The following is a 10,920-nucleotide window of genomic DNA, read 5'->3' as shown; positions in this document are numbered from 1 at the left end:
TGTGGGAGAAAGGAAATTCTGCATGCACAAAGTTAATTTCTGCAAAATTCTGCATTGTGGAGTGGCGCATAACTCCCCCAGGAGTACCAACTGGATAATAGCATGCAGTCAGTGGCTTGATTCTTCTCTCTCAAAGGCCTGGTCCCCACTAAGCCCCCACTTTGGACTAAGGTACGCAAATTCAGCTACGTTAATAACTGAATTCGAAGTACCTTAGTCCGAACTTACCGCGGGTCCAGACGCGGCAGGAAGGCTCCCCCGTCGATGCCGCGTACTCCTCTCGGCGAGCTGGAGTACCGGCGTCGACGGCGAGCACTTCTGGGATCGATCCCAGAACATCGATTGCCTGCCGCCGGACCCTCCGGTAAGTGAAGACGTACCCTTACACTGATGTAAATCAGGAGTAACTCAATTGAAGTCAATGGAGTTAAACAAACGTGTGAGGAGAATCAAGCCCACAGCATTTTAGTGAACTGAAGTGATATCAAAGTATCAGGAAAACAAAGAGCAGTGGACCATAATATGTCTAACGGAAAGCCTTTGCTACCAGCACCACTGCCTGAGAGTAAAAAATCAGCTGCTTGCTGGTATATGAGCTACAAAATGATCAGTGGCCATCTTACTTCTGGAAGACGACAAAAGGAGTACTGTTTGTGTTTTAGATAAAGAAGTAATAAGACAAATATCTCACCTACCTGTCTCTGTATTCGGGCTCTTTGGAAACAAAGGTGTGGATGCTTGTGGATGCTGGTCTAGGCCAGATTCAGGCACAGGGGGTTTATTCAGACTAAATGTATTGGCTGAATTTGATCCATAGAGATCCTCTGGACAGCCTATTATCGGATCTAGAGGCCTTGTCCCATGCATAATATTTGGATTGTATGGTACATTTTCCCATATTGGAGTTGCTGCAGCTGGTGGTGGTGGTTGTTGTAAATGACTGTAATTGGTCATGTTACTATAGGGACTGGCTTTTGACCTTGTGCTTTCAGCTTGCAGATACGATTCACACATCTGTGGAGCAGCAGGTGGAGTTGCAAATGGATCAAAGGACACCCTTCGTCTTCTTTCCTCCTCTCTCTTTTCAGCACTGTATATCACAGGTTGGCTTTCTGAATTATCCATCCGACTGCCATACTTATGATAATTTAATTCATCCTGCAGTTTTCTTTCTAGGCCCATAGAAGCCTCAAAGGAGGTCTCACAGCTCTCGACAGGCTGGTTTGCCGGAAAGGGAGCAAACATGGCTTCATCCACATTGCCAGTCATGAGACCCTGAGAGCTATGTAGAGAATTGGGCTGATCTGCAGTAGGGAAGGGAAATTAAATATTTGAATTATCCCATAATCCAAAGGTACAACTGTAGTTTTCAATTACATCTCAACAACACCATGGAAGAGACTAGCATTTTTATATTAAAAACCGTTAAATAATTCATAACATGTAACCAAAGGTAATTTTTTCTAGAAAAGATAATACTGTATTTTACATTTTACTTAAGACCTTTTCATCTGAAATGATCACAGAGCACTTTATAAACTGTGGGTCTGACCATACTGAAATCAATGGCAAAAGCTCAGTGACTTCATTGCTACAAGACCGGATCTTATAGACAGTACGGTATGTATAGGGATAGTAAATGTTTCAAGCACCACTGAACTGCAGCCACCTCTAAGCAGAACATGGCACAGAAATACAACACAACACATCAGGCCAAGAAGGGAAGAATGAAAGGTCTTGGACTTTAGAGGGCCTGGTTCACTAATTTACCTCCAATGGAGTTATACTGCACAAAATTGGAGAGAGATAGTGGAAAATCAGACTCACAGAATTTCACTGTAGGTGCTACTTTATACAGCACTAAAAGTCACATTTCTTTCAATGGTCCTAGCCCAGCAAATCTCAAATTAGCCTTTATGAATGCATCATTCTGTATTTTTAATGAACTTTGATTTTCAATCTCTGTCTAGCTTGTTCTTCTAGAGTTCAGAGAATACATTTTAATAAAGATCCATTTCATGTCTATAGGCAAAGAAGGACGTAACCCATGATTTTCACCTAAACCTTACAGATAAATTCTGTCCTTGGATGGGTGCACACAGCTTCCCTTAGAGACAATGAAAGGTTTGCTTGTGGTCTGAAATGGATTGTTTGAATTCTAATTCTAAGCATTCTATAGCATCGCAAGATTGAACAAATATGTCAAAACCTGCTTTTTTATCATGTTATTTGTTTATTTGTAGCATGGGGCTGAAGAGGATCTCCTATTGAGATTTAAAAGGATTACAGCATCAACATGGAGCTTTGAAATGGTCTTGTAGATGTTGGGCACCACTGAAAATAATGGGGCTCAAAAAAGCCACTGTAGCCTTAGAACAAAGCTTATGTGGGACTGGATAGTCAGGGGATTGGTAATGATATATGGAACGTTGACCTTTCTATCTCTAGAATACATTTGAATCCAATCCAGGTTGGTGGTAAATGAAAACTTACTATCTGATGGCTGCTACATGGTAAACGTGACTTGGTTGACTTACTCTGGTTTCAAGTGGATAAATATCAGCATTGCAAGAGGAAAAAAACAACCCCACCATAGTTGGCAACTGTCAGCACTCAACAGACAGGTACTAGATTGAATGTCATGGACTGTGAACTACCCTACCGTCTCTACAAATGATCCTCCAGGGCAGGCTTGAGGACTATTGGTGGAGCCTCTTAGGCATGTCTACACTACCACTTACGTTGGCAAAACTTACATCGGTCAGGGATGTGAAAAAACACACCTCTGAGTGACATAAATTATGCCAGCATAAGTGGTAGTGTGCACAGCTACTGCCACTCATTGGGGGTGGTTTAATTATGTTGATAGGAGAGCTCTCTCCCATTGGCACAGTGCGGCTACATGAGAGATCTGACAGTGGCACAGCTGCATCAGTACAACTGTGCCACTGTAAGCTCTCTAGTGTAAACATAGCCTCAGAGTATGTCTACATTGAGTTTTAAAACCCATGGCAATGAATCTGAGGCTCAGGATGGAGTCTGGGCTCTGAAGCCTGGTGAGGCTGCAATGTCTACACTGTTCTTAATGCTACAGCATGAACCCAGGTCTGTACACCCGTGGCAAGGAGTCTTGGAGCCTGGGTTTTTAAAACACAAGCATATACATGCCCTTACACTACCACTGGCTGCACTGTGTCTATTTACTGGATAAAGAGAGGACTTTAATCTGTAAGGTTGTCAGGGTATCACCTTTTACAAACACCACATTCACACCAAGTTTTTTAAAGGATGAGAGAGTTTGTAACATGGTGCTGCTACGTTTTAATGTTTTTCCTAAGAAAACGTAACTTGCACATTAAAAATGTAGCCCTACTGAAATCCATTACCTCTGCTGAAGAATGGTATGAGTTGTTGCTAACCTGTCTTTGGGATGAGATTTATCAGGCAGATGATAAGACGGATCACATAATCTAGTTCATAGAATCATAGAATATCAGGGTAGGAAGGGACCTCAGGAGGTCATCTAGTCCAACCCCCTGCTCAAAGCAGGACCAATCCTCAGACAGATTTTTGCCCCAGACCCCTAAATGGCCCCCTCAAGGATTGAGCTCACAACTGTGGGCTTAGCAGGTCAATGCTCAAACCACTGAGCTATCCCTCTTCAAAATGGTCTGAGCAAAAGAAAACTTTGCAGGAGTTTTTACTGGATTTTCTAACGTTGCTTATATGTGAGTGTGTGATAGGATATGTAAACCTGCCTGTGATGGGGCGTGCACCCCACACTGGCCCTGCAAGAGCTGAATTAGGCCAGATGGGCCCAATCTATTAATTAGGCTGCAAACTGGAGCATTTGGGCTGGAGGCAGCTAATTGAAGAATGTCTCACCTGTGCAGGAATGTGGAGGGAGGGGCTATATAAAATAAAGGAAAATGGAAACGGGGACTCCTGGGAAAATTTGCAGTCACTGCCTGGGAAGAGGGTTTGGAGGTAGCAGAGATGTGTAGCCTGTAGTTGCTCACTGGGAGAAGGGAGTGGTGAAGCTGACAGAGAAGGAAAGGAGAGCCAAAGGTTAGGACAGGGCTAAGGGAAATGCAGCAAGGTATGGGATGGAACAGACCTTGACTGCTGATTAGAAGGTGCCTGAGCCAGAACATGGAGTAGAGAATGGGCCCAGGTTTCCCAACCAGCCACTGGGGAAGTGCATAGGAAGACTGCCTGAGTCTGTTTGGCAGAAGAGATGTCTTCCTTTCCCCTCCCCCCTCAAAAGGGGAAACCACAATAGTGACCTAGCTGGGGGAGTGAATCATGATGTGGCCACAGCAACTCCTAGAGTGAGAGAGCGGCTGCACACAGAGGTGGAGGGATGGTTTGCAGCTTTGGGGAGAGGTGTTGAACTGTTCCCCAGAATGGCCAGGAGGAGGTGCCAGACCTGTGGTGAGTAGAGCACCCTGTCACACTGCCACAGCTGAAAAGGGATTAACTGGAGCCTGAAAGCTCTATTAGTACTGCCTGGGAACACCTGGAAAGAGTGAGTCAAGCTCAAGGAGGCCTTGAAGGAAGGAGGTCAGGGCAGCTGGGAGGAGGCCCAGGAGAGATGATATCTAATGTGCTCTCTGAGTGAGAGAGGGCTGGCTGGCAAGAACTAGGAAGAGAGGTAAACCTGGAAAATGCAGAGGAAGGATTAGCTCTACCAGCCAATGTCCTGAGAACAGGATGAAGGATTCTGAGAACTAGACAGAGACCCTATAATCAATCACATGCATCACACTGCTGGGAGTGGTTTAATGGTATTATTTTGGTTTGTCACTGCTTGGCAGAGAGTCCAGGACTATAGAAAGACCCCAGGAGGAACAGAAGACATCTGAGTTGATTATATGTTATTTACCAGTTGTAGTGGACATTATTTGGGATTTTAAGGACAGTGGTGACCAGGGAAGGAGGGGGACACTAGGGGAACCTGGCAAGGTCCCAACACAAGAGACCACCTAAAGGCCATAAAGGGGAACTCTAGGATGGTGGATCTATTACACAGTGCTACAGATCTGAACTCTTGCTAACAGGGCACTTGGGAGAAAGAAGTACAGACACACACTTTCCACTACAGACATAGTGTTATGGCCACATATAATTATCTACAACTATATACTTCCTCAAAGCTGTGAAACAAACCAGGATTTGAGCTGATACGTGACAAAGGAAGGAACAGATGAATGGAGTAACCCACGACCAATCCCATGGTGTCCAAGGCAGAATCAATAGGGCGCAAGAGCTTAAAACAAGTGACGTTCTAGTTGTTCTCAGGACACTAAGGTTGGACTGGGAAGACAAGATAACTCCAAAGACTGATATAGCGCGGAACTGAAGCCTAAAGACCAAGCAAAAGTTTTTTTGGTGTGAATCAACAGAGGGAAAGTTAAAGGATGTTATTAAAGTGAATATATTATGTAATGTGGCGATGGACAAATCAAGTATTGAACAAATGAAGTACAGATGGAAAGAGAAAATATTTTCTGCACAGAGACAAAAGCACAAGAGTTTAAAAATAACCTGTTTTTTTCCCAAACTGTAGAGCCTGGAAATAGTGATCAAGAGATAGTGTTTTTGTGACTTGCATTTTAGAACAGCAGATAAATCTGATCTTTTTATTCAGTGCTCTAGATTTTCTCCTGAGTTCTGAACAACTGGATCTGTTAGTTGCAGCTTTTAATAATAATAATAATTAATAATGGAATCAATTTTATTTGTCCCCAATTTTCCCTAAGCAGGCAATATGAAATAGTGTTATGAAGTGATATAATAATCACCTGTTTGTGCATGTCCGTTATTTGGAGATTCTGCGACAGAGTCTATCTGAAGGGACTGCATCCTTTTCACAAGTTCAGTTGGCCCAGGGTACACTTTCTGTACACAGGAAAAAATATACAGCACATGAAAGTTTAAGCAAAGGAAGCATCTTTACTGTAGAAACCAAATGCATCCCCACAGCAAGTGGCCCAAGTGAACAGCTTGCATACATCTCATGTTCTTTGTTGGTAGAATGCTGGTGGACCACGAACATTGCTTTGCAAGGCTTGCTTACTAGTGAGGCTAAGTTTACAGACAAGCAGTGTCTGCTTTCAAGGAAGGCAGGAATGATTACTATGTAAATATAGGGCATGATTCTCTGATCTGGCCAAACTGTGCCCTTACTCACATTGACTACTGCCTTAGTCCATGAGCTAATTCCATTGGACTAGACAGTGACTCACTGCACTGCTCCCAACTCAGGTCTGTACCTACAAGTCACAGTCTTATCACCTTGCAATCTATAGGATTGCTTGCAGAGTAAGATGCTGCTTAAGGTAAAGGTACCAGAATCATGCCCTATTTTATGTTTTTACATGTAGAGCTTAACTGGAAAAAAATAATCCACAGCTCTGGCCTTGTTCTGACAACAGTTTATATGTGGGATATGGGGACAGGGAGCTTGGTGAAGATTCTTGGAAGGAATGTTTTAGTGTTTCACTGCACTTTCACCTTTGCAAACCCTTGTCTTCATTTTGCAAGGCCCAAGGAATAATCATCTTTACCCTGGCATTTTGATGTTCCAGCATTCATGCCTTTTTGATGTCCTTACTCAAATAAAACTTGAAGTCAAGTGCAGTTTTACCAGATTAAGGACTTCTGGATTTGACCTGTTGCTCTTACTTGCACTTCTCAGAAAGTCATTAGTCATTGTCTTACCAGGAAGTCTTTTCACAAATTAAAAACCAACAACAATCTCTTCCAGGAAGCATCTTGTTCAAAGTTCAAAACTTCATTTTGGCCTTCTGTTAGGGCCTGATTCTGACACCCTGCTTATGCAACTGTGTATTACCCTGCTCCAGGAAAAGTCCCATTGGTAAAGAGTGCAGCATACTCCACCCTTGTCTTATTTCAAAGAGACTATTTGCAGAGAAGTGCTACTCAAAAATCAAACCGTAAAAAGCTACAAAACATATTGGTACAGCTTTGTTACTTAACCATATTCATTTGCTTGTATGTTGTATCCATATCTCCTACCCCTGATTTGTTTCTGCCTTTAGACTCTCAGCCATTGAGGGCAGGGATTGTCTCTTTTGTGCTTGTGCAGAGCCCAGCACAATCCTGATTGGTGGCACCCAAAAGCCACATAATATAAAATATTTACTACTCAGAATTACTATGAGTGGTAGAATCAGTTCCAGAAGAATATTTGTCTGTTTTGTCAACTTTATTTTGCAAAGCCTTGCTATCTTGCCAAAGAATACTGGACACATCTTCAAAGTCACTGCCTGGATTTCCCAAATCAGAAATGTTTTAATTCCCCATCCTGCAATTTCAGGGAGAGGGGAAAGCACCTGACAAAACATGGCTGTGTGGCAGAACAGTGGCACCAAGGGGACACTGTCAATTATTAGTTTAAAATATTGGGGATGCAGTCCTTGTCACCTCCATATAAGTGGTACTTTCATTTCAGGGTTCAGCCACAGCATCAGGCCTTAATGTCAGTAGGACTACTCCAATGAGTAAATGTTTTCCAGTGTGACTCAGGGCTCCAAAATCTGGCCCAAAGCATTTGCCAGGAAGTAACTTGCCTTTTCATTATTGTTTCAAATCAGGAAAGCATCCTTCTGCACAATAGTTTGCAAGCTACACCCTATAGGAGGAACAGGGAACCAAGTTACAGCTGAGAGAGGACTCAAAACTTTGAATTTCCTGACTCTTTTTTAAATTTAGATTACAGTAATGCTTAGAGGTCTCAACCAGGTTCAGGCCTCTCTGTGCTAGGTATTATGTAAACTGTATGTATTTAAAAACCTCAGCAATAACACTTCATAAACTATGAACCAGATTCTGTCACCTTAACTCATGCTGAATAGTAGCTTGCTCAACAAATAGTCTCTTTTGATTTCTATTAATGTCAATGCAGTAACACCAGTACAAAACTAACGTAAATGTGATTCCAGCAGAATTTCTAATGGAGGAAAGTTCTACTCACTGGCAATCAGAATCTAGCTCACAGGGCTTTTTTACCTGCCACCCATACTTGCACTAAGTAGCCCTTTATTCCACAAGCAGACCTATTGGAATCACTGGGAGTGCTTATTGAATATAGTATTACTTAGTGTGAGTAAGGGTGTTAGAATCTGGCCCTGTATGTAGGTGTGTGTTTTTTACTTACAAGTTACACTAGGAAGCATCTGGGATGCTACTTACCTTTATCTTTCTCAAGTCATCTTCAACATCTTTTTCTAGTTGCTCACAGTAAAATGGCTTATATTTCTGACTAATTTCTGCAGGAAAGGAAGATTAGGAGAAAGTAGTTTTAAATGGCAAATATAAATGACTATGCTGCTTAGCTCACTTCCACCAAAACATTAACCAGTTAGTTACATAAGTTTATAACAGGAGTTGGCTCATAAAAATTAGAGCAATGTTAGTGGGGCTGATTTAGTCTTAAAAGGAATGTAATGAGAACATTCTTGAATTCTTGTTCACTTTTAAGTATTGCATACATTCAGTTGCATTGGGCTATTTAATAAACACCTACCTACACAACTACAAAGCCCGCACAGGCTGTAACTTTACGACAGGTGACTACAAAGACAGTGAGTGACAACCAGGGTCTTCCAACAGTATTATGCTTTGCTTCCTATGTTCTAAGCTCCTGTAGTGTCTTAGCAAGACAAGATACAATTCTATCCAGCTTTAGGGCCAAACTCTGGTATATAATCACTGGCCTGAGCCAGGGAGCTCTGGATACCAGGTGGCACCCACAGCATATGCCCTTTCCATGCAATCAGCTGTGTAATGGACCCCTATTCTTTGAGATACCCCCTCTAGGGTGCATGGAGGGAGCAGGTTTCTGTGCTCCCCCAAGCACAAGGACTGCAATTTGGGACTGGCCCTTTTGCAGGACATGCGAAAAGAGGGAGAGGGCCTTCTCCCTCATCCTCATCCATCCCCTTCTTCTCACCTTCATGTGCCATGGGCAGTCAAAATCTGCAAAGCACCTCATATACAGACTATATCCCAAATGGAGTGCCTTGCTCCATGAGTGGTCCCATTGACTGGGTCTGCTCATAACAGCTTTATAATACTACTTACCTTCTCTGAGAAGTGTTTTATTATCACTAATCCCATTTTACTGATGAGGAGAAACAGGCACAGTACTCGTATAGACATGATGTACTAGCAGCGGAATATGCAGGTTTGAGAATGGGATAGCAAGTAGGCCCCTAACAGGGTATTAAAGAGATAAAAAAAAAAAAATGCAAGTGTGCATATTTGTGTGGTGAACTTTTAAACTTATGCACACTGCATACCAAACAGCTGCCTGCAGTATCAGTGCTACTGCCTAGAACCAACGCTTTTCATGCAGTAGCTTTTCTTTTTTGTTTTAGTCACCAGTGTACTGAGAGCCAGGAAGACAGAGCAAGAGCAGCAGTTTTTACCTGCTGAAAAGCTAGAAGCATCATCCCAAATCCACTCAAGCCAATGGAAAGACTCCCATTGACTGGTCTTATTGGAAGAGAATTAGCTAGTTATAGCCAATGGCTATTACATAGCTCAAGATAGTAGCTTAGCGAAAGTTATGTCTGAGACAGTTTTTTAAGCCAAATCTTGGAAGGCTGAATTACTTAGGGCCAGTCCTATGAAGTGGTGAGTGTCTCCCAATATCAGGCTTTTTGTGACATTAAAGAGGAGGGTTACCCTATGATGAAAACAGGGTGATGGATTTTCAGCTGGGGTAAGTTGGCAAAGCTCCACTGAAGTCAATGAAGCTATGCCAATGTATATCTACAGAGAATGTGGTCCAGAGTTTATTCAGAATTCAGGTCAGATGATTGGAGGATAGCTAATGTGATGCCAATTTTTAAAAAGGGCTCCAGAAGTGATCCCAGCAATTATAGGCCTGTAAGCCTGACTTCAGTACCGGGCAAACTATCGTAAAGAACAATATTGTCAGACATACAGATGAACATAATTTGTTGAGAAAGAGTCAACATGGTTTTAGTAAAGGGAAATCACGCCTCACCAATCTACTAGAATTCTTTGAGGGGGTCAACAAGCATGCGGACAAAGGAGATCCAGTGGATATAGTGTATTTAAATTTTCAGAAAGCCTTTGACAAGGTCCCTCACCAAAGGCTCTTAAGCAAAATAAGCAGTCATGGGATAAGAGGGAAGGTTCTCTCATGGATTGGTAACTGGTTAAAAGACAGGAAACAAAGGGTAGGAATAAATGGTCAATTTTCAGAATGGAGAAAGGTAAATAGTGGTGTCCCCCAGGGATCTGTACTGGTCCCAGTCCTATTTAACATATTCATAAATGATTTGGAAAAAGGGGTAAACAGTGAGGTGGCAACATTTGCAGATGATCCAAAACTACTCAAGATAAGTCCCAGGCAGACTGCGAAGAGCTACAAAAGGATCTCACAAGACGGGGTGACTGGGTAACAAAATGGCAGATGAAATTTAATGTTGATAAATGCAAAGTAATGCACATTGGAAAACATAATCCTAACTATACATATATGATGGGGTCTAAATTAGCTGTTACCACTCAAGAAAGAGATCTTGGAATCACTGTGGATAGTTCTCTGAAATCATCCACTCAATGTGCAGCGGCGGTCAAAAAAGCAAACAGAATGTTGGCAATCCTCAAGAAAGGGATAGATAATAAGACAGAAAATATCATATTGCCTCTATATAAATCTATGGTATGCCCACACCTTGAGTACTGCATGCAGATATGGTCACCCCATCTCAAAAAAGATATATTGGAATTGGAAAAGGTTCAGAAAAGGGCAACAAAAATGATTAGGGGTATAGAATGGCTTCCGTATGAGGAGAGATTAATAAGACTGGGACTTTTCAACTTGGAAAAGAGGTGAGTAAGGGGGGATATGATAGAGGT

At 42.3% G+C, this 10,920-nt stretch overlaps 1 protein-coding gene across 4 annotated transcripts in view; it reads right to left on the bottom strand.

Annotated features, from left to right (window-relative positions):
• Window positions 1–695: 695 nt before the first annotated feature.
• Window positions 696–10,920, bottom strand: part of RIPK1 (receptor interacting serine/threonine kinase 1) — a gene marked incomplete at its 3' end in the record, with an annotated part of 46,898 nt that continues 36,673 nt past the window's right edge. For all 4 annotated transcript variants that reach the window (XM_034762232.1, XM_034762230.1, XM_034762229.1 and 1 more), the window contains 3 exon segments: window positions 696–1,304; window positions 5,805–5,901; window positions 8,218–8,294. In XM_034762232.1, the coding sequence (XP_034618123.1) occupies window positions 696–1,304; window positions 5,805–5,901; window positions 8,218–8,294 (783 nt within the window).

Source organism: Trachemys scripta, chromosome 2, assembly GCF_013100865.1.
Source record: "Trachemys scripta elegans isolate TJP31775 chromosome 2, CAS_Tse_1.0, whole genome shotgun sequence".
Taxonomy (NCBI): domain Eukaryota; kingdom Metazoa; phylum Chordata; order Testudines; family Emydidae; genus Trachemys; species Trachemys scripta.
Note: the sequence above shows the minus strand (reverse complement) of the source record. Positions and strands in the feature narration are given on the sequence as shown.